Source organism: Myxine glutinosa, chromosome 4, assembly GCF_964187855.1.
Source record: "Myxine glutinosa chromosome 4, kmMyxGlut1.1, whole genome shotgun sequence".
NCBI classification, from domain to species: Eukaryota; Metazoa; Chordata; class Myxini; order Myxiniformes; family Myxinidae; genus Myxine; species Myxine glutinosa.
Genome location: NC_136264.1, coordinates 136715802 through 136737420, shown reverse-complemented (window position 1 = coordinate 136737420; position 21619 = coordinate 136715802). Strand labels below are relative to the sequence as shown.

Here is a 21619-nt window from a genome sequence, read left to right as displayed (position 1 = left end):
CTCCTCCTTCACACACCGTACCTGTCGCACACTTCACCAACGGCCTCTCACGAACACCCGGATCCAATTCAACCCCCAAGCCGACTGAAGCTCCCCTCACATCATGTACATTTCCTCGTATATCGCCACTCACCTTGGCACCTCGTCTCCGCACCTCCTTCGCCACCTGCAAACTCTTTATTTGGTTAGTGAGCACAACATCACGATTTGAGCACCGACCTTGTACATATTCCATTACTTCCTCCTTTATCTCCCTCTTAGTTTCTGTCCGTCCCTTCTTAATTTCACTCACCTCTTCTTCCACTTCCTCTAATTTTTGCTTCACCTCTTTTATTTCCCGGTGCGTCTCCTCAAGTTCGTCCTCTAAGGCTATCTTGACCGTCTCTATGTGCGTCCTCACCTGCCGGTCCTTCGTCTCCATTATCTCTGTCACCTCGTCCCACCTCGTTGTCAGTCCCTCACGTACCATCTGACATTGCCTCTGTGTCGCTATTAAGTCGTCCTTGATGTCTCTTTGTGTCGCTTTTAACCCTCCTAGTACCGCAGTGTTCTTTTGTACCTGCTCCACTAACTCCGTCTGTCCCACCGTCAGCTGTTCCACCTCCTCCGTCAGGTCCTCTATGCCCCCTTGTAACTTTGCCGTCCCATTTCTCACCTCTTTCTCTATACGCTTTTCACCTCGCTTTACCTCCTCGCATACCCCCGAGACCTCCTCACTTACACCTCGTCGTATCTCCTCCTTCATCTCTTCCCTCTCTTTTGTAGATGCCACCCTCATCTGTCCCAATTCATCCCTCTGAGCATCCAATTTGGTTTCTACCCCGATTTTTACCTCCTCTATCTGCTCTCCCATTTGTTTAATTTCTCGGGCGGATTGCTCCCCTATCTCCCGCAATTTGTCTTCCATCCTATTTTCTTACCCCATTAACCCGTTTTTCACCCCCTCTAACTGATTCTCCTGGGCAGCCATTCTATTTTCCACCCCCGTTAACCCATTCTTTACCTCTTTTATCCCATTGTCTAACCCCTCAAAATTTTTTTCTAATCCCTCACCGGTACAGCTCGCTTCGTCCCTCATTACCCCCAATTGCTCACCCTGAGCATCCATCCGGTTCCCCATTTCGCCCCCCAATCGCTCACTATCAGCCCTCAATCCCACAATTTGGTTTCCCAACCGCTCACCCATTTCTCTTCGCTCTCGGGTGGACTTATCATTTTGGGCATCCATTTTTGCCATCATTTGAATCATAAAGACTCGCATGTACTCTGGCATTTCTGGCTCGGCTGCCGCGACCACGTGCGCAGCGCAATTTGGTGCTGCTACGGTCACGGGCGCGGCAAAATTTGGTGCCGCTACAACCACGTGCGCGATAGCGCCATTTTGTGCGCCTGATACCCCCTCAACCACATCCTCCATATACATTTCCCCGAGGTTCTGGGTCGATTCCACCCCATCTATCTCTCCCACCGGCATACCGTCGCCTTGACCAGCCATGGCGCGATTTCAAAATTCGGGTTTTTCTTTAAAAACAAAACAATTTCCAGCAGCTTGTAATTTTGAGCGCGTTAAGCGCGCTTCGGGTCCGATCCCACACTTCTGACACCAATTTTTACGCCAATAGTACAATTGGTGTTCCAAAATTTGGGCTAAATAAATTTAGTCCCAGGTTCGAATCCCAACTCCTGACTCCAATTTGTTACGGTCTGCGGATTAGATGTTATTTTTACCGAGCGGAGGTAACCGCGGCCGAACAGTTGTTCCCCGACTAAACCCGATTCACCCAAACGTTGGCCGTATCGCGCCACAGATATTCAATGGGGAAAAGACTAAGACGACAAATGCAAAGAGGAAGAAGAAGACGAGAAAAGGGTTGAAAATACTACTAAATTTATTTACTATTTACAGGCTCAAAATAACCAAGGAGAAGGAAAGATAAGAAAATAATATACAGAAGCTTTTAGAGACACAGGGAAAATACTAGCTTATACAGACTTAATTACCTACCCAGGACAGAACAAACAAAGACGACTCACACGGGGAATGATGATAGGAATTGGCTGGAAGGAGAGGAAAGTCCAATTTGTTCGGCAGCACGAATCGGCGCGTTCGGCAGCCGCCGTCCCTTCGCGGCCCTGCTCCAAACTGCCGTCGAGGCTCCAAACGGCTGTCGAGTCTTGTTGCTGCTGTAGACGCTGCTGCTGGCGAGCAAGGTGACGAATAGCAGGCTTTGTGCTTCCCTGGATGATCTTCTGCTTTTGGACCTCACGACTCAGCCCTGCTCTGACAACCCAGCTCTTTCCTGTCCACCTCACCACACAGCTCAGCTCAGCCTTTCAGCTCATCTCTTGGACTCATCTGCTTGTCTGCTTGGGGAGCGTCCCGCGGCAGGTTATATAGGCCCCGCCCTTCACTCTTTGCGAACCTCCCCCAAGCATTCTCTCTCCGCCCTCTCAAGCCAAACCCCTCGTTCTGGGTTGGATGAGCGGGGCCGACTTACTCCTCCCCTCTATGACGAGGTGGAGACCCGCCTTTCTTCCCCAACCCTGCCTCGTGGTCAATGGCGGCTTTGGAGGGGATGTAATTGCCAAATTGAGGCTTGGCCATTACGAAAGGGGAAATGGAGGTTTTTTTGGGGAATGGGAATGAAGGGAATCTATCTCTTTTACTCGGCGCAATGGAGTGTCATGTTAATGGACGACAAGGCCTTACCCTAAAACACATAATAAGGATATAAACTGCTGAACAAGGGTTTTATCGGGTCCTGCAATGTGGTGTTTCATGGAATAACTACCGGGACGCCCTTTTTACTTTTACACAACACTGGAGGCAGGAGGCGCAGAATAAACAATAATAATAATAATAAAGCACACAATAAAAAAATACAGTCCTCATATCCGCAACAATATATTGCTGCCCGATAAACGGGCTTTTCAGAGTACCCGATTTGACACAATAAAGAAACTCGGACGAATTCCAGCTTTTTGTTGCGTCCATTCTTTCGATTTACGTTGGAGCATAGCTCCTACAATAGTTTCCTTCATTCTGGCAAACTCCACATGGGTCTCACTCTCCCTCTTCCTGGCATTCCTGAATTTTTGTCGGTAAGCTTCAGGGACCAATTCATAGGCTTTGAGAATGGCTTTCTTCACTATCTCATAATCTGCACATTGGTCAATCGGTAAAGCCGAAAATATATCTTGAGCTTTACCCACCAGAACACTTTGTACGAATATAGTCCAGGACCCCACAGGCCATTTTAGCATTTGAGCCACCTTCTCAAAGTGTAAAAAAACTTAGCTACCTCCTTTTCATTGAAGGGTGGAACCAGCCTCACATACCTACCAACATCCCAAGAGTTCTGACTGGTTGTCAAACTAGCCGGCATGGATACTACTTCTCTCTGTTCCCCCAGTAATTCCAGCTCCTTGAGTTTAAGTTCCCTCTGATAATCCATGTCCCGTTCCTTTAACTCCCTTTCGGCTTTCCATTCCTCTGCTCTTTCCTCTGCTCTTCTTTCCTCGAGTTCTCGTTCCTGTTCTGCTCTTTCCTTTTCAGCTCTCCTTTCCAACTCTTTTAACCTTTCCTGGCTCTGCAGTTGCATCTCCATTTTCCGGAGCTCCACATTTCCTTTTTCCTCGGGTAACCACTCCAAGGCTACCTCTTCCCATGTTCCTTGTGTTACATATTTATGTGAATGTATGTGAATTACCATTCAGGTCTTTGCTTATCAATGTGTAGTAGATTAAGGGTTGTTGTGGTTGGAGGGTCAGGAGCCCTTCTGAAAAAGAGGCCGGAAACGGAAGAGGAAAAGACACGAGGAAGAAAAGCGACGAGGATTCTTCTTCCTCGCCCCGCTCTGACGAAAGGTGGGATTGATATTGAGCCGTGTGGAAAAGCGGCGTTCCCGAGCCCGTCTGGCGAGAGGAGTTACCGGGACGGATACCTGCCCGGTGGACGTCAAACTGTCGTGTGGCCGTGCACCGACCCAGCGTCTGGCACCGTTCGCGACACCGTCTAAAAAGACGCGTACGGGTCGCACGTTGGGGCCTAACACGCGTTGCAAGCGGCGTGGGGCTTTTGGCTTGCTTTACCGTACCCGCTTCGCGTGGCCACGAGGGGCTGCAGCCGTGGTGCCTGGTACGATACCTGCCCGGTGGAAACACGTCCACCCGGGGTTGGTTCAACCGCCCGAGTGCGGCGACGCCGACCATCATCTTGGTCAGGAGGGGCCCAGAGACATTGTGCGGGACAGAGACCAAAAGGGGGTCGTGAGTACCAACGGGGACACACATATATAAGATGGCCATCTTAATCATATAGGGAATGGATTGTGGATTGGGAATTGTTGATGGTTGTTTGTTGTTGATTGCTCGGGGAATATATCCTTGATTGTATCATTGAAATTGTATGATATCCTTACCCTTGAAATATATCATTGAACATCAGTTTTCTCTTGGGTGGAATTCATAGGGATTGCGTTGTGAAAGCGCATATATAATACTACTTTCTGGCGAAGTTCCTCTCACGGTCCGGGGGTCACCGAGACCAGGTAGTCACCGAGGGGACCACGTAACAGAATTGGGGGCTCGTCCAAATTACGATTTGCGGATTCGCAATTGGGTCTACGTCCGGGATCTAAAATTGTATAAAACTAGGGCATGCCCGTACTATATCTATATCTAAAATTATATCCCCCCCTCTATTTACATGAAATGGTTTGGTCCATGAAATGTTTTGGTCCATTCGCAACGCCAAAGCGAACGGCGAACGCTTTACATGAAATGGTTTGGTGCATGAAATGTTTTGGTCCATTCGCAACGCCAAAGCGAACGGCGAACGGCTTGCGAGTACAGTGACAATCCCCCCGGGGTTTTTATTAGTTTTAAAACATAGTTTAACGCCAACATAGCGCCAACATAGTTTGCAAACGTGAAATAAATGAATACGCTCTCAAATGTGCCATCCGAGGCAGAGTGTGTCCGCCACGTTCGGCACACGCGATAGCTCGCTGCTCTCTGATTGGTTGAATCGTTTTTTGGACATAGCTCGGTAAGTAATTGTCCGATTAATATGAAACCTTGAAAAGGCACATCCTCGGGTCCCCAGCAATATACCTGGCAAGTTTAAAGTATATCGGACCCGTGGTTGTCGAGAAACAGCGGTCACAGACAAACAAACGTACAAACGTACAAACAGAGATTACTGGAATTATAGATAGACTAGGGCATTGCCCGTACGTGGGTGCCCGTTCCTTGCCAAAAAAAAAAAAAAACGCTACCCGTACGCTCTACCCCGCCCGTACGCCCGTAAACAAAAAAAACAACGCTCTTCGCTTCCGCCCTTCGCTCTGACTGAATTGGGAGAAATAATGCGCATAAGAAATCGAATTACGTACCGTAATGGCGGTCAGCTCGTAACGCGCTCAGCTCCGCTCGTCTCACATCGGCCACGCCTACGCAACAAAGCGTTCTGTGATTGGCTGCCGGAAGTGAAGTCTTCACTGTCCGGAAGTTCGCAAATCGCAGTTACGATGAATCGTTTTAATTTAATCGCAGTTTGAATTCGTTTTAAAACATAGTTTAACGGCAACATAGTTTTCCAACGTGAAATAAATGAATACGCTGTCAAATGTGCCGTCCGAGGCAGAGTCTGATCGCCACGTTCGGCACACGTGATAGCTCGCTGCTCTCTGATTGGTTGAAGCGTTTTTTGGACATAGCTCGGTAAGTACTTCTCCGATTAATTTAAAACCTTGAAAAGGCACATCCTCGGGTCCCCAGCAATATACCTGGCAAGTTTCAAGTATATCGGACCCGTGGTTGTCGAGAAACAGCGGTCACAGACAAACACACAGACACACAGACACACAGACACACAGAGATTGCTGGAATTATAGATAGATAATAAAATAATATTTTTATTAATTAAAATTTATTAATTAAGTATTAATTGGAAAATTTTTGGGGAAATTGGGGTAAAGTCTTGGGTGAAGGTTAACAGGTGTTAACGATAGTCACCATGGCGTTTGTGGCACAGAACTTTGCGGTAACACCGAGTGAGGCACAGTTCCGAGCGTTAGTAAAGTCGGACCTCTTGAAATTGGCCAAACATTTTAACTTGGAGGTCCGAACTAATTTGAGGAAGGCAGAGTTGCAGGCCACGGTGATACAATCTATGGTGGGATTAGGAACATGGGACGAGTTAGCCTGGGAGTGGCTACCCGAAGAACCAGAAGACGTTGAGCTCCGGAAACTGGAGTTGCAATTACGGAGCCAGGAACGGATCAAAGAAGAAGAAAGGAAAGCAGAAAAGGAAAGAGCAGAAGAAGAGAGGAAAGCAGAAAAGGAAAGAGCAGAAGAAGAAAGGAAAGCAGAAAAGGAAAGAGCAGAAGAAGAAAGGAAAGCAGAAAAGGAAAGATCAGAAGAGGAAAGGAAAGCAGAAGAGAGGAGAGAAGAGAAACAAGCAGAGGAAAGGAGAGTGGAACGAGAACTCCAGGAAAGGTTAAAAGAAGAAGAAAGGAAAGCAGAAGCGAGGAGAGAAGAGAAACAAGCAGAGGAAAGGAGAGTGGAACAAGAACTCCAGGAAAGGTTAAAAGAAGAGGAAAGGAAAGCAGAAAAGGAAAGAGCAGAAGAAGAAAGGAAAGCAGAAGAGAGGAGAGAAGAGAAACAAGCAGAGGAGAGGAGAGCTGCAAGGGAACTCGAAGCAGAGGAGAGAAAAGCAGAAAGGGAATTAAAGGAACGTGACATGGAGCTTCGGCAGGAAATTAAATTCAAGGAGCTGGAGTTAATGAGAGAACGGGGAGAGGCACCACCCTTGCTGACGGGGTCGACACCTAACCAGAAAACCTGGGATGTGGGCAGACATGTGAGGCTGGTTCCACCGTTCAGTGAAAAGGAAGTCGCGAAATTTTTTTCCACACTTTGAGAAAGTGGCTCGACAATTAAACTGGCCGGAGGAGGCCTGGACCATATAGTCTAGTAGGAAGACTAGGTCCCCCTGCACCCCCCGGAGATATACTTCTAATCAGTGTTTCTAGATTGGAAAAAATGTGTAGAAAATGACTAGCTATGGCCCCAAGCTGAAAAAATGTCCCACATACCATTTTTATGCAAATTACTGCTGCAAATTTTATGCAAAATTATGCAAATTTTATGCAAATTTTTGATGAGGAGTAGAGTTGAGGGGTCTTTGAGGGCTTCATCGAGGTGCTCTCGGTTGCAAGACTGGGTCATTCTGAGAAGCACAGCAGGGTCAGAGATCATGATGTTCTCCTCCTCAGTGAATCTCTCCATCAACAGCCTCTCCATTGCCTCACACACTGTTTTGAGGCAAAAGAGGGACTTTGCGGAGGCCTTTCCACTGAGAACACCTTTGAGAGATCCACTTGTTACTAGTTGTGCCTCAAAGAGAATCTCTGCATATCCAGAACCACGCATCTTGTGTCCAGTGAGCATCCCGATGTAGTTCATGGATGTGTGGAAGGGTCCAATCGTTACTACATGACTAGCAAATTCATTTGGCCAGCGCCAGATGATGGGAAGGGCTTTCATGCAGACACCCAGATCAAATGTATTCAGGACCCATCTCTGACCCACCTCAGCAGTTGCTGCCTCGGAACGCTTCAGTAGCTCACGAACAACTGCGTTGTCTGTGATCGGTCTGTGCCTGGTGCCTGCATGGCATGGCAATGGCCTGCAGCCTGTGCCTGGGCTAGGGGGTTTCACCTCTGCAACTGGTTCTCCCCCACCCAGCAAATCAACAGTCGACTACTGCACGCCTATCCACCAACCGATCACAGACAACGCAGTTGTTCGTGAGCTACTGAAGCGTTCCGAGGCAGCAACTGCTGAGGTGGGTCAGAGATGGGTCCTGAATACATTTGATCTGGGTGTCTGCATGAAAGCCCTTCCCATCATCTGGCGCTGGCCAAATGAATTTGCTAGTCATGTAGTAACGATTGGACCCTTCCACACATCCATGAACTACATCGGGATGCTCACTGGACACAAGATGCGTGGTTCTGGATATGCAGAGATTCTCTTTGAGGCACAACTAGTAACAAGTGGATCTCTCAAAGGTGTTCTCAGTGGAAAGGCCTACGCAAAGTCCCTCTTTTGCCTCAAAACAGTGTGTGAGGCAATGGAGAGGCTGTTGATGGAGAGATTCACTGAGGAGGAGAACATCATGATCTCTGACCCTGCTGTGCTTCTCAGAATGACCCAGTCTTGCAACCGAGAGCACCTCGATGAAGCCCTCAAAGACCCCTCAACTCTACTCCTCATCAAAAATTTGCATAAAATTTGCATAATTTTGCATAAAATTTGCAGCAGTAATTTGCATAAAAATGGTATGTGGGACATTTTTTCAGCTTGGGGCCATAGCTAGTCATTTTCTACACATTTTTTCCAATCTAGAAACACTGATTAGAAGTATATCTCCGGGGGGTGCAGGGGGACCTAGTCTTCCTACTAGACTAATACTAGTGCAAAGTGTGCTGGTGGGAAAAGCTCAAGAGATTTATTCGGCGCTACCAATGGACCAATGTGCAGATTATGAGGTACTGAAGAAGCACATCCTCAAAGCCTATGAGTTGGTTCCGGAAGCTTACAGGCAAAAATTCAGGAATGCCAGGAAGAGGGAGAGTGAGACCCATGTGGAGTTTGCCAGAGTGAAAGAAAACATGTTTGATCGGTGGTGTGAGTCAAAAGGAGTCGGGAAAGACTTCGAAACATTGCGTGACTTGATCCTGGTGGAGGAATTTCAGCAGTGTGTCCACGAGGACATCAAAGTGTACCTGCAGGAAAAGAAAGTACCAAAGTTGTGGGACGCAGCCACCATGGCAGATGATTATGCTTTAACCCACCGAATAGGGGTCCACGAACCTAACTCCTCGCCTAGATCTCCGCAGGGGAGGTGGGGAACAGCAGGTGCGGAGAACGACAATACATGGCGGCGGCCTCGAGAGGAGTATGGGGACCACGCGGATACCCCACCTGTTCGAAATCAGAGGGATGCGGGCCCAAGACAAACTTATATTTCGGGGGGCCCGAGGCAGACCACGAGTTTTTCCTCCGGGCCTACTTGCGCTTTTTGCAAGAAACCTGGACACTTGATGTCCAGTTGTTACCGCATGAAAAGGGAAGACCCAGAGCGGAGTCCGACTATTGCGACTCCAAATGCAATGGCCATTGTGAGAAATCGCCATCAAAAGGGTTACCAACCATTTATCTCAGAGGGGTTTGTGTCACTGGATGGAGCCTCGACTAACCGGAGACCGGTTAGGATATTGAGGGACACAGGAGCACATCAATCTTTAATGCTTGAAGGCATTTTGCCATGGTCCGAGGAGACGGCAACGGGGGATAGTGTTCGTTTACAGGGGATCGGGGGCGGTGTTAGTGCTCCACTTCATGTCATCCATTTGGAGTCCGATTTGGTGTCAGGACCGGTCACCGTCGGTTTACAAGCCACGCTTCCTGTAGAGGGTGTATCTGTGGTTATCGGGAATGATTTGGCCGGGGGTCAAGTTTATGGTAACCTGAGGGTTGGTAAAGAGCCCAGCAGGGAAAATAACACCACACCAGCTCGGGAGGGCGACAAAAGTACCAAGTTATTTGTAGGGGGACTGAACGTCAAAACAGAGGAAGAAGTTCTGACCTCTGTCTTCAACAGATATGGTCCGCTGGTGGAAGTGCGGTTGGTAAGAGACAGGGAAACGCAACAGTCAAGAGGGTTCGGCTTTGTCACGTTTGCAAGCACAAAAGACGCCAGAGAGGCAGAGAAGAATTGGAATGGCAAGGATTTGGAGGGTCGGACCATAACAGTAGGGAAGGCATTTCGTAGGCGTCGAGAGGTCTACAGGAGAGGACAACTGGGCGGTAGTTTTGGTGGTGGCCGCAATCAATATTATTATGGAGGCTCCCTGAGTTACGGCAGCTCCCGAAGGAAGGATTGTCAAAGTAGTGGCCGAGAAGGAGACCGCTATTCATGGGACTACAGGGACAAGCGGTCCCACCATAATTATTAGGGAAGTTCGGAGAAGTTGAAGCACTGAAGGCGGCGGAGCCGCCGAGCCAAGATTCCTACACGGATTAACCGTGAACGCCGTTCCTAAAGGCGTCCATGTAGTGAACTTTCATGCACGGACTAACCGTGAACTCCACGTTCCTCAAGGCGCCCATGTAGAGAACTTTCCTGCACGGACTAACCGTGAACTCCACGTTCCTAAAGGCATCCATGTAGTGAATACTCGGCTTGGCCTCCCGGAAAAAGTGCTATCGAGTTGCTTAACTTTGGATCTTTGATCAACCCCTTAACCTTCATTCACAAGAAACTGACAGTCAAAGTCAGAGGGTCATGAGATGGAGTTTGGCTGGGCAGGAGTTCAAGGGGAAATTGAACATGTAAAGGGCAGGGACAATGTCGTGGCTGGTGCTTTGTCCAGAGGGAATTACCTTTGAAAATCTCTGGGGGTTGTGTGAAATTTTGTTGCGTTATTGTTAAGTGATAACTGTGCCCGGGGGGAACTGATAATGTGGGGGGGGGTTGAGTTATCTGGTTTGTTTATCCAAATTGGCCGGCAAAGAAAGTTTTCGCTGGGTTCAAACTTTCTTTCTTGAAGGGGGGGAGTGTTACATATTTATGTGAATGTATGTGAATTACCATTCAGGTCTTTGCTTATCAATGTGTAGTAGATTAAGGGTTGTTGTGGTTGGAGGGTCAGGAGCCCTTCTGAAAAAGAGGCCGGAAACGGAAGAGGAAAAGACACGAGGAAGAAAAGCGACGAGGATTCTTCTTCCTCGCCCCGCTCCGACGAAAGGTGGGATTGATATTGAGCCATGTGGAAAAGCGGCGTTCCCGAGCCCGTCTGGCAAGAGGAGTTACCGGGACGGATACCTGCCCGGTGGACGTCAAACTGTCGTGTGGCCGTGCACCGACCCAGCGTCTGGCACCGTTCGCGACACCGTCTAAAAAGACGCGTACGGGTCGCACGTTGGGGCCTAACACGCGTTGCAAGCGGCGTGGGGCTTTTGGCTTGCTTTACCGTACCCGCTTCGCGTGGCCACGAGGGGCTGCAGCCGTGGTGCCTGGTACGATACCTGCCCGGTGGAAACACGTCCACCCGGGGTTCGTTCAACCGCCCGAGTGCGGCGACGCCGACCATCATCTTGGTCAGGAGGGGCCCAGAGACATTGTGCGGGACAGAGACCAAAAGGGGGTCGTGAGTACCAACGGGGACACACATATATAAGATGGCCATCTTAATCATATAGGGAATGGATTGTGGATTGGGAATTGTTGATGGTTGTTTGTTGTTGATTGCTCGGGGAATATATCCTTGATTGTATCATTGAAATTGTATGATATCCTTACCCTTGAAATATATCATTGAACATCAGTTTTCTCTTGGGTGGAATTCATAGGGATTGCGTTGCGAAAGCGCATATATAATACTACTTTCTGGCGAAGTTCCTCTCACGGTCCGGGGGTCACCGAGACCAGGTAGTCACCGAGGGGACCACGTAACACTTGTCCCACTAGAGATTCTACCACCAATGTCTGAATCTCTGCTTTCTTCATACTAACTTGGACGTCCAAGTTACAATATTTGGCCAATATCATGAGTTCCGATCTTTTTAACGCCTGGAACTGTGCCTCATTAGGGGACATCGCAAACTTTTCTGCGTCAAACACCATGGTGACTATTAGTTAGCACCTGTTAACCTTCACACAAAAATTTCAAATTTTTCGAAAAATTTGGGAATGTTAGAAAATTCCAAATTTGGGAATTTTGGGAATGTTAGGGAATTCTATCCCAGACGAGCCCCCAATTTCTGTTAGGTGCTCCTCCCCAAACCCCGGTCAGTACCTCCGAACCCCGAAAGCAGTCATGGCAGAAAGATGTGTTATTATGTGTGTCAATGACCAATGGTGAAACCACACCAACCGATTGTTACGAAAAACAAGTATTGTATTAATGTCACACAAGAATAACAGCACAAGTACAATATACTTTCAATTGCACAACCAAAATACCATATAATTCCTATGATGGTACCATCAGTTTCTTACTCAATAACTCACTGTGCTCCAAGTGAGCGAAAAGAGCATTCCCCAAAGTCTCTGTCCCGGCACCAAGCCAAAGTCGATCCACGCTCTGGTGATCGCAAGAAAAAGGTCGTATCGAGACCAGAATCCAGGTCGGCTGACGGTTAACGCTGCCAAAGAGGCGCAAAGGTGCACCCAAAAGGCGACTGGGAAATCACACTTTCGGGTATGAACGTTCAGCGGCTCCCAAATGGAGAACCACAAATTCCCACTCTAAATCCACGTTACACACGCAAACCAGGCTAACGGCTGGTGCGGTGAAATGGCTGGAGCGAGGTGAAAAGGCTGGAGCGATGCGAAATGGCGGGAGCGAGGCGAAATGGCGGGCGGACCCGTAATGGAGGCGTACCTGCTCTCCAACAACGATTCTCTTCGGAATCAACCGCAAAACCCGTCACGCAGGTTTATCTGTCACCGCGATAACCACTCTGTCACAGGAATCCCTTTCCCGGGAAAACCAACGTTCGCTCGTGACCCACATTCGCCAGCATCTCCTCGAGACCTCAAAGCAGCTCGGCTTTTCTTCCCGACCTCTCTTTCTCCGCTTTTCGCTTCCTCATCTTCCGGTTTCTCCTGATCCGGTTTCCGGTTTCTTTTAAAACACTAATTTTTCACCTTTTGAAAACAGTTATCTCCATTCACTTAAACGATAACAATATTAGTACATGGAACCAAAAATGCTTGCAGTGGATGAAAACCACAACGACGGAAGTGACGAATCCGGAACAGTATACAAAAAATAGATGAATTTACTCTGAAGTACCGGTATGAATATCATTTGAATCGTCCTAACTTTTGCATAATACTGTATACAGTATATATTACTGTGCAAAAGTCTTATGCCACCACATAATTTTTACTAATTTATAATTTCCCTCTTGCAGGTAACATAAACTCACACCATGCCCTAAACCTCTAGCTCAATGAGACTCAAAATAATCGTTTTACACCGAGAAGGCAATTCCCAGATATGCATATCCTGCAAAACAGATATTTCCAGATGTGACATTCAAGCAACAACACAGACGCATAATGCGACCGGAGAGGTTTAAGATTGAATTCGGATTGAAAGGCCAAATAAACTCAGCAAACCAGATGAGCAATACTTACAGATGAGTTCCTTAAGGAATAGAAGAAAGTGATGAAGTTACACAAGAACTGGCACAGGCATTAGGAGTTCAAGGGCACTTCATCTACCATCAGTCTGTCAGAAGGTCTATTATCAAAAGTGGTTTCCATGGGTGAGTTACTGTCAAAGAGCCCTTTCTGGGGAAAGGTAACAAAACCAAGAGACTGAAGAACATCAGAGTTGTACTTGGGAGAACATCAGATTGGGGGAAATAATGTACATTGGAATGATAAGTCAAAGTTTGAGATTTTTTGAATCAAATGGAAGGCAATATGTCAAAGTAAGGATGGTGAGAAGTATAGGGGAGGCAGTATGTCTTGGCATTTTTACATGAAGCTTTGCTTACAGTTTAATCAAAAGACAGCATGTTGTACTTCGCAAACATTCTACTCTAAGCATTCTATCATTTGCCCGAGGTAATCTTCCATCTTTTTGGAAGACAGCCAACATAATCTTCATCAACCATCCTTGATGCTTCTCCTCCCAATTATGCAATTTATTGTCAACTCCTTTGCGCAATGTACTCGTCACTATGGCCTTACCATTAGCCTCAAGAAGACCGAGGCTATGCTTCACCCAAGACCAGAAGGTGTGTTTACTGTCCCATCCATTACCATCGATAACTAACCCTAACCCTAACCCTAACCCTAACCCTAACCACTCAAAGTTGTCGATAAGTTCTGCTACCTTGGAGCTGCCCTCTCTCAAAATGCAAAGATTGATGTTGAAGTAACATCAAGACTCGGCAAAGCATGTGTGTGTGTCCTTTGGAAGATTGACACATCCCCTTTGGCATGAACGTGGCATTCTCCTCACACAGACACCTCACACGCATGGAGTCCATAAAATCCCAAGAGTGCTTTTGGATGAATAACTTAAATTTGGTAAACTGTCAGGTAGGTGGTAGCCAAATAAAGCGCTATAAGGACATTCATAAGTCTACACTCAAGTCTTGTGCCATTCCAGTTGTCACCTGGGAACATCAGGTCACAACAGGTCAGCTTGGCGTAACATTTACCGCAAAGGCCACTTTGAATGTGGGAGACTTGCTATTGAGAGACAGCGGAGGCAAGAAAGGAAAACCTGCCAATGTCCATCTCTGCAAGGTCCAGTCTATACCTGTGCTGTTTGTGGTAGACGCTGTGGGTCCTGCATTGGACTATACAGCAACCGCACAACCCACTGACGAGGCCTTCATCCACAACTTGGTACTGCACACTGAGCCACAAAAGCACACACACAAATTGTTTAAATTTTGTTTATTCAAGACAATGATTTGTAATACCGGCTACCACCAGATGGTGCTATACGATACACACTCACATAGAGAGAATTGGGATCTTCCCCCACCCCGAACCCCCTCCCCCAGATATGCTACCCAGAAAGAAACCATACTTGGGGTATCCTTAGGCAACGTGCAAAATTTAGTTGGGTTCGGTTGAGCAATTCTTTCGTTTGTGAAGCATATACGAACAAATATATAATAAAACCAAACATATACAAATTCACTTTTATAGTAAAACTGTATAGATGTGTCTCCAGCCTGCTGTGCAGCATACTGGAGGCTATGTTCACGTTTGGGGATGTAATAAGTGCAAGCAGATCATATCCACCATGGTATCCCATCAGGAAGGAAGCAAATTGGCAAAAAACTTTGTTTTCCAGCACGACAATGACCCCACACACACTGCAAATGTCGTTACAACATATTTACAAAGAAAAGCAGTCAGGAACTCCACATGAACTATTCAAATTCGCCCCTTAATCTCTTGATCTTACATCAGAGAAGCTGTTTGGCCTGATTTGGACAGGAAGAAAAACGAAAAAAAACATCAAAAGATGAATTATGGGAAACATTGCAGAATTCATGGAACAACCTCCCAATGGAATTTCTCCTGAAATTGCAGGAAAGCTTCCAAAACTGATATCTTTTGTTTTGCATGAAAATGGTGGTCACATCAATCTTGAAATATCATGCAATTAATTTTGGTTTCTTTTCATTTTGTTTTTATTTCTTTAATAAATGCAATGCAGGTCACACAGTTCGGCCACCCTACACATTGGGGGACAATACACACACACACACACACACACATATATATATATATATATATATATATATATATATATATATATATATATTGTTGCGGTTATGAGAATAAAGGATACCCCCTCGTAGGTAGACGCACCACAACATGTAGCCTCGCGATAGTATAGTTATTTCTTAGTAAATGTAAGGTAGTCTCCTTTCCTGTGTTAATTTTGCGTTGAGTAGGCCAGTGAGCTTAGGTGTTCTTTTGGCGCTGAAATGCCACATGCTCGGCCTGAACAAGTCTGGCAAGGCCGAAGGGAGGAGCTGCAGGAGGGAGTGGCCGATAAGCACGAGCCGCCAATCAGAGCTCGAGGGGAGTGGCTAACCACGGCAACAGGAGGCGGAGCATGGAACATGGAGGCGGAGCATGGTGAGACTCTGGGGCGGGGCCATAAAACCCAGCTCCGAACCCTCCCACCTCAGTCAGAGTCGGGGAATCTGAGTTGAGAGTCACGCAGCCCATGAGTCGAGTCGGGTCGAGGCATTGAGTTGAGTTGAGTTGAACCGCAGCAGAACGAGTGAATTGAATTGCCTGTTATCATCGTTGTACACTAACTTTCCCCGTGCCCCGTGCCCTGCGCTCTGCGCTGTATTAATCGTGCTTGGGAAGACGACCCATTCCGGGCCACAGACGCACGATCTCCTCCCTGCCTGCATTTTCCTGCATACGTTACGTGCCGTTACCGCCAGAGGGCCACGCCGGGCGAGCTGTCCCGGAGCGACCGACGGCGAAGCGCGTTTGGCGCGCGAACTTCCTTTCTTCCTCCATTTCCCCGTGTGAGTGAGTGGGCCCTGTGTCTGGGAATAAGTTAACATTGTTTAAATGCCTGCTCTGTGTCTCTTCGAATCCTGTACATAATAATAATAAATCGTGTTCTTCCTCTGATTTGACCGTTCCCGTCCCTTCCATTAATTGGCCTAGCATAGTACGAATAGAACCGCTCGAATCGGGTTCCATAAAAGTAACGGCACGAGTCACGTAATACGCACACCGCTCGGGCGTAATCGATTAGCGTGGCTTGTGCGAGGTCCGGTCCCCGTTTTCGTGGCAGCGTGGGTCAAAGGTACGTGCGGCATCGACCCTATACCCTTTTTCACGCTTGCTGCGGAAGTGGCGATTCAGCCTCGTGGACACGAAGACCCAAGGGGGAAAAAGGGGTTTAATCCCCCCTTTGTAACGTGGAACGGGCTTCGGGAGATCCGCAACAATATATATACAGTCGTGGCCAAACATATTGGCACCCTTGCACTTTTTCCAAATAATGCACCATTTCTTCAAGAAAATTGTTGAAATAAAAATATATTTTGGTATCCACATATGTATTTCTTTGGTTTGCAGTGGAACTAAACAAAAAAAGCTGAAAAGAATACTAAATGCTGGATTAAATTTTAATGCTGGATTAAAATTTCACCCCAAATCCACTTTTTTGAAATACCAACTTCTTTCCTGGAAGTCCTTGGTGTCCTTGTGTTTTATACTTCTCCCACCCCCTCCCCCTTCCCACGCCTCCTCCCCCCAAGCCCTCTCCCTCCCACACATCTCCCGATGTCCCTGCTCTCAAATGTGTTTGTGTGCTTCCCCTTCTCTCCCCATCTTGTCTACCGCTGCCTCTTTTATATATATTTTGTTTGTCTGTTTGATTTTTTTTTTTGTGATAAATGTTAGCTCTTTCACGAGCCTCGATTCTGTATACAAAAAAAAAAATCCTTACTTATTCCACACAAAAGTCCTAAAATGGCCTGGACAATATTATTGGCACCTTTTAGAAGTTGTGAGAAATAATTCGATTTCAAGCAGATGATTCTCTTTTACGTTGGAATTGAACTCACCTGTGGTGAGTTGCAGGTGCCTGCAATATAAAAAAAAAAATCACTCATTCAACCAGTTTGAATGGAGAAAGGAGTCATTCTGCTGTTTTGTGTCACTGTGTGTATCGCAATGAACATGGAGAAAATAAAGAAACCAGAGAATTGTCTGAGGTCAGACACAAGATTGTAGCCAAGCATGGACAATCTCAAGACTACAAGTCCATCTCCAGAGACCTTGATGTTCCTTTGTCCACCGTACACAATGTTATCAGGAAGTTTAAGGCCCATGGCACTGTAGCCAATGTCCCTGGGCGTGGCCGCAAGAGAAAACTTGATCGAAGATTGCAGCGAAGGATTGTTCGAATGGTGGAGAAAGCACCTCGATCAACTGCCAAACAGATTCAAGCTGACTTTCAGACACAAGGTACGACAGTTTCAACTCGCACCATCCGTCGCCAACTCAATGAAAGGGGGTTCTATGGTAGGAGACCTAGGAGGACCCCACTGCTGAGAAAGCCCGACTGGGGTTTGCCAAAACACACCTGAACAAGCCAAAATCCTTCTGGGAAAATGTCCCGTGGACAGATGAGACCAAATTAGAGCTTTTTAGGTAATAGGTAATACACATGATCTTTATTTTTTACAGAAAACAAAATATAGTTTTCAAAGAAAATAACACCTTCCCTGCAGTCAAATATGAAGCAGGTTAAGTGATATTTTGGGGTTGCTGTGCTGCCTCTGGCACTGGGTGCCTTGAATGTGTGCATGACATCATTAAATCAGGAGATTACCAAGGCATTTTGGAGCGCAATGTTCAACCCAGTGTCAGAAAGCTGGGTCCCTGTCGAAGGTCATGGGTCTTGCAGCAGGATAATGACCCCAAACACACTTCAAAAACACCCAGGAATGGTTCAAGACAAAACACTGAACTGTTCTGAAGTGGCTAGAAATGAGTCCAGATCTAAATCCCATTGAACACCTGTGGGGAGACATGAAAACAGCAGTTGGGAGAAGACACCCTTCAAATCTGGGAGAACTGAAGCAGTTTGCACAAGAAGAGTGGGCCAAACTGCCAGCAGAGAGGTGAAGGAAGCTCATTCATGGCTATCGGGGCAGCGCTTGACTGCAGTTATCTTGTCCAACGACTGTGCGTCTCCAGGGTGTCAATAATTTTGTCAATGCCATTTCTTTTTATTTTCTAATTTAAAAGGATATATTAAGTTCTGAATCAAAAACAAAGGTCCTGTAATATTAACAGTGAAATATAGAATTGTGGAGACCAAATACTTTCGTCAATTTCAACTTATTTTTAGAGAAAAGTGTGTCATTTGAAAAAAGTGCAAGGGTGCCAATATTTTTGGTCACTACTGTATATATACATACTACTGTATATATGCTTATGTACATATATATATATATATATATATATTGTCCGTCTCCACGAGAAAGCAGAGTGAGAGCGCAAGATCTGAAAGGTGTGACCGGTCACACACGGTACATCACTACATGTGGTCGTTAAACGTCTGTGACCCCATCGGGCACAGTGTCTGTGACGCAACGTCCGTGGCCCTGTAGGTTGTCTGTGACTGACTCCGTCGGTAAAACGTCTGTGACTGACTCCGTCGGTAAAACGTCTGTGACCTCCCCTTTCGTAACTTAATCGTCATGTTTCTCGTGCAGAGGCAATGGGAAGCGGAGAGCGGTCATGGTGGTGTAGTTAGCGGCTGTTTACGAAAAGGGGCGTATATCACGGCAACCTTATGGCTTGCATTGTGACTAAGTATAACTTGTATAGTTGAAGATAACGATTATAATTTGATAGAATGTATATAACGATGGTCAGTTTGCTACTTTGCTTACCTGACATGAGGTGCTTATACGTGCACGTTTGTACAGTTACGGCTTCAACGTTATACTTGTAGAATACGGTAAAGTCCGCACTGTACATGGTACAACATATAGTTTATAGTAGTAGTACATCCACATGGGACACGGTACATCGCACTGCACATTCTATGGTAAAAATGCGTTTTCATTGCGTTTGGATAGTCGGATTGGACTCCTCACACTCGCACTCACAGTGAGTGTCAATTTCATTCCCGCTTTGTGCCTCACGGGAATGCCACTCTCCTGCCGTGTGTGAGCATGGCTGGCTCAGGTCTGTGTACCAGTGTCTTGTGTCGCTCCTGGTCCCGCACATCTCCCAATTGTACAAATGCTCGGGTTCATGACCTGTTCAGGTGTGCGTGAGCAAGAGGAGCCGCGGGCGTGTACCGGCTGAACCACGTGTGTACAAAATGAGAAGCAGACGTGTACCACCTTAGCCACATGCGTGTACATGATGAGACGTGGACGTGTAACAGATGAGCCACATGTATGTACAAGATGAGAAGTGGACGTGTACCAGCTGGGCCATACACTTGTACAAGATGAGACGTGGACGTGTACCAGCTGGGCCATACACTTGTACAAGATGAGACGTGGACGTGTACCAGCTGAGCCACATGCATGTACAAGATGAGACGTGGACGTGTACCAGCTGAGCCACATGCATGTACAAGATGAGACGTGGACGTGTACCAGCTGAGCCACATGCATGTACAAGATGAGATGTGGAAGTGTACCAGCTGAGCCACATGCATGTACAAGATGAGATGTGGAAGTGTACCAGCTGAGCCACATGCATGTACAAGATGAGACGTGGACGTGTACCAGCTGAGCCACATGCATGTACAAGATGAGATGTGGAAGTGTACCAGATGAGCCACACTTGTGAACAAGATGAGACGTGGCATGTACCAGATTAGCCGATGTGTGTGCAAGATGAAACGTGGTGGATGTGCACCTGCTGATGAACCACATGTGTACAAGATGATATGTATATGCGTACCAGCTGAATCGCATGTGTGTATAAGATGACACCCGGATGTGCACGATCAGCCATTAATGTACAAATGAGCTGCATATTATGCATCTAATGATTCTAACTTGTACTTCTGTATGATGTTTTGCACAGTCATTGGAAGTGAAACTCAAACATTGAGTTCAGTGATAGAATGAGAAAATGTCGTTCATGAGTACAGGTCCTGTGAAAGGCGAGGTGAAAAAGAAACAAACCAGATGGGAGAAAAGTGAATGAAGCATGATGGCTCGCCAACCACCACCTCCACTTTTTGTTCTTCGTGAGGGTGATTCGGGGATAAGCGCTGTCCACTTTCCACAGCAAGAAGGAGAAGCAAAGATTATTTATTCTGGGTATATAAATTAGAAGGACACACACACACACACACACACACACACACACACACACACACACACACACACACACACACACACACACACACACACACACTAAATGGAGGAGTACTGAATCAACTCTCTAGTAGTACTGAACCACCATTTAGGTTTTTCTTACTTGTTTCTGCCAATGTCAGAGCTGTATCTCAGAGCCGGCTGCGACTTTCGGAATTAAATTTTGTAGAAATAATGGCAATAGAAGGTTTACGGGGTTGACATAATTTTTCACCTTGACATAATTTTAAGGGCATGACTCAATTATAGACATTTTTAAATTCTTCACCAAAACTCGACTAAGGTTTGTCCGATCAGACCAAAATTGTCCTCTCTAAATAGCCGAGAGGAAGGCGTATTTATGCTTAATTTATATCATACCTCTCCAAGTTAAAGGTCAAGGTCAAATGGCGTTCTGTAAAAGAATAACGCTTTTTTTATCATTGCTCAATTTTGACAATGCGAAATGTCAAAGACCGCTTGGCCTTCCCCAAGATGTTCTTGCATCTTGATAGCGTACCTGCACTGAAGTTGTGCACCTGTTATTAGTCCCCTACCGGTGTACACCAGAGGGGACTATAGGTTTGCACTCCGTCCCTCCGTCTGTCAGTCTGTCGGTCCGTCAGTCCGTCACGCAAAGAACAGCTTTCCGGACTTTTTCCCTAAACTCTTAATGCTAATGATTTCAAACTTGGTACATGGTTTCCTCATGATAAGTTACAGATCAAGTTCGAACTTCACGACGTTTCGATCATTTTTGACAAAGTTATGGCACTTTGAACTTTGGGAATTTCCCCAACAGTTTTCCGGACGACAGACTGCCGGTAGGGGACATGTATTGCAGCACAATACTCAGAATGCTTGTTTGATTAGAGTCCTTGATGTACGTTTTTTGGGGGATTGTGACCTAATTAACAGACACATTTTTGATCATAACTTGAATAATTTTCCTCCAATTTTCATGATGTTGACTTTTATGGATAGAATGTAGATGGGGATACATTTTCTTAATTTACTCTAAAAGATGAAGGTCAAGGTCATATGGTGGTCCGACCAAAATATGCCATCATTGGATTGTGGGTAAGTTTTGGGGCGATTGCCAAGGGTAAGCCAGCGGAGGCTTCCCCTTGCTTTGTGATCGCAGATATCTATTTTTTTATTGTCCTTTCAATTCAGGTTCCAGGACACT

The 21619-nt window shown here is 46.5% G+C and overlaps 1 protein-coding gene across 2 annotated transcripts in view; it reads left to right on the top strand.

Moving 5' to 3' along the window:
- The window catches only part of GNB1L (G protein subunit beta 1 like), a 567228-nt gene that overhangs the window by 521122 nt on the left and 24487 nt on the right, over positions 1-21619 (top strand). The window contains exons 2-3 of one of the 2 annotated variants that reach the window (XM_078776520.1): positions 18355-18379; positions 20223-20394. In XM_078776520.1, the coding sequence (XP_078632646.1) occupies positions 20282-20394 (113 nt within the window). In that variant the 5' untranslated portion in view covers positions 18355-18379; positions 20223-20281. Of the gene's footprint in view, positions 1-18354; positions 18380-18854; positions 19068-20222; positions 20395-21619 lie in introns of those variants that run through there. The other variant, XM_068113564.2, reaches the window with a different exon arrangement.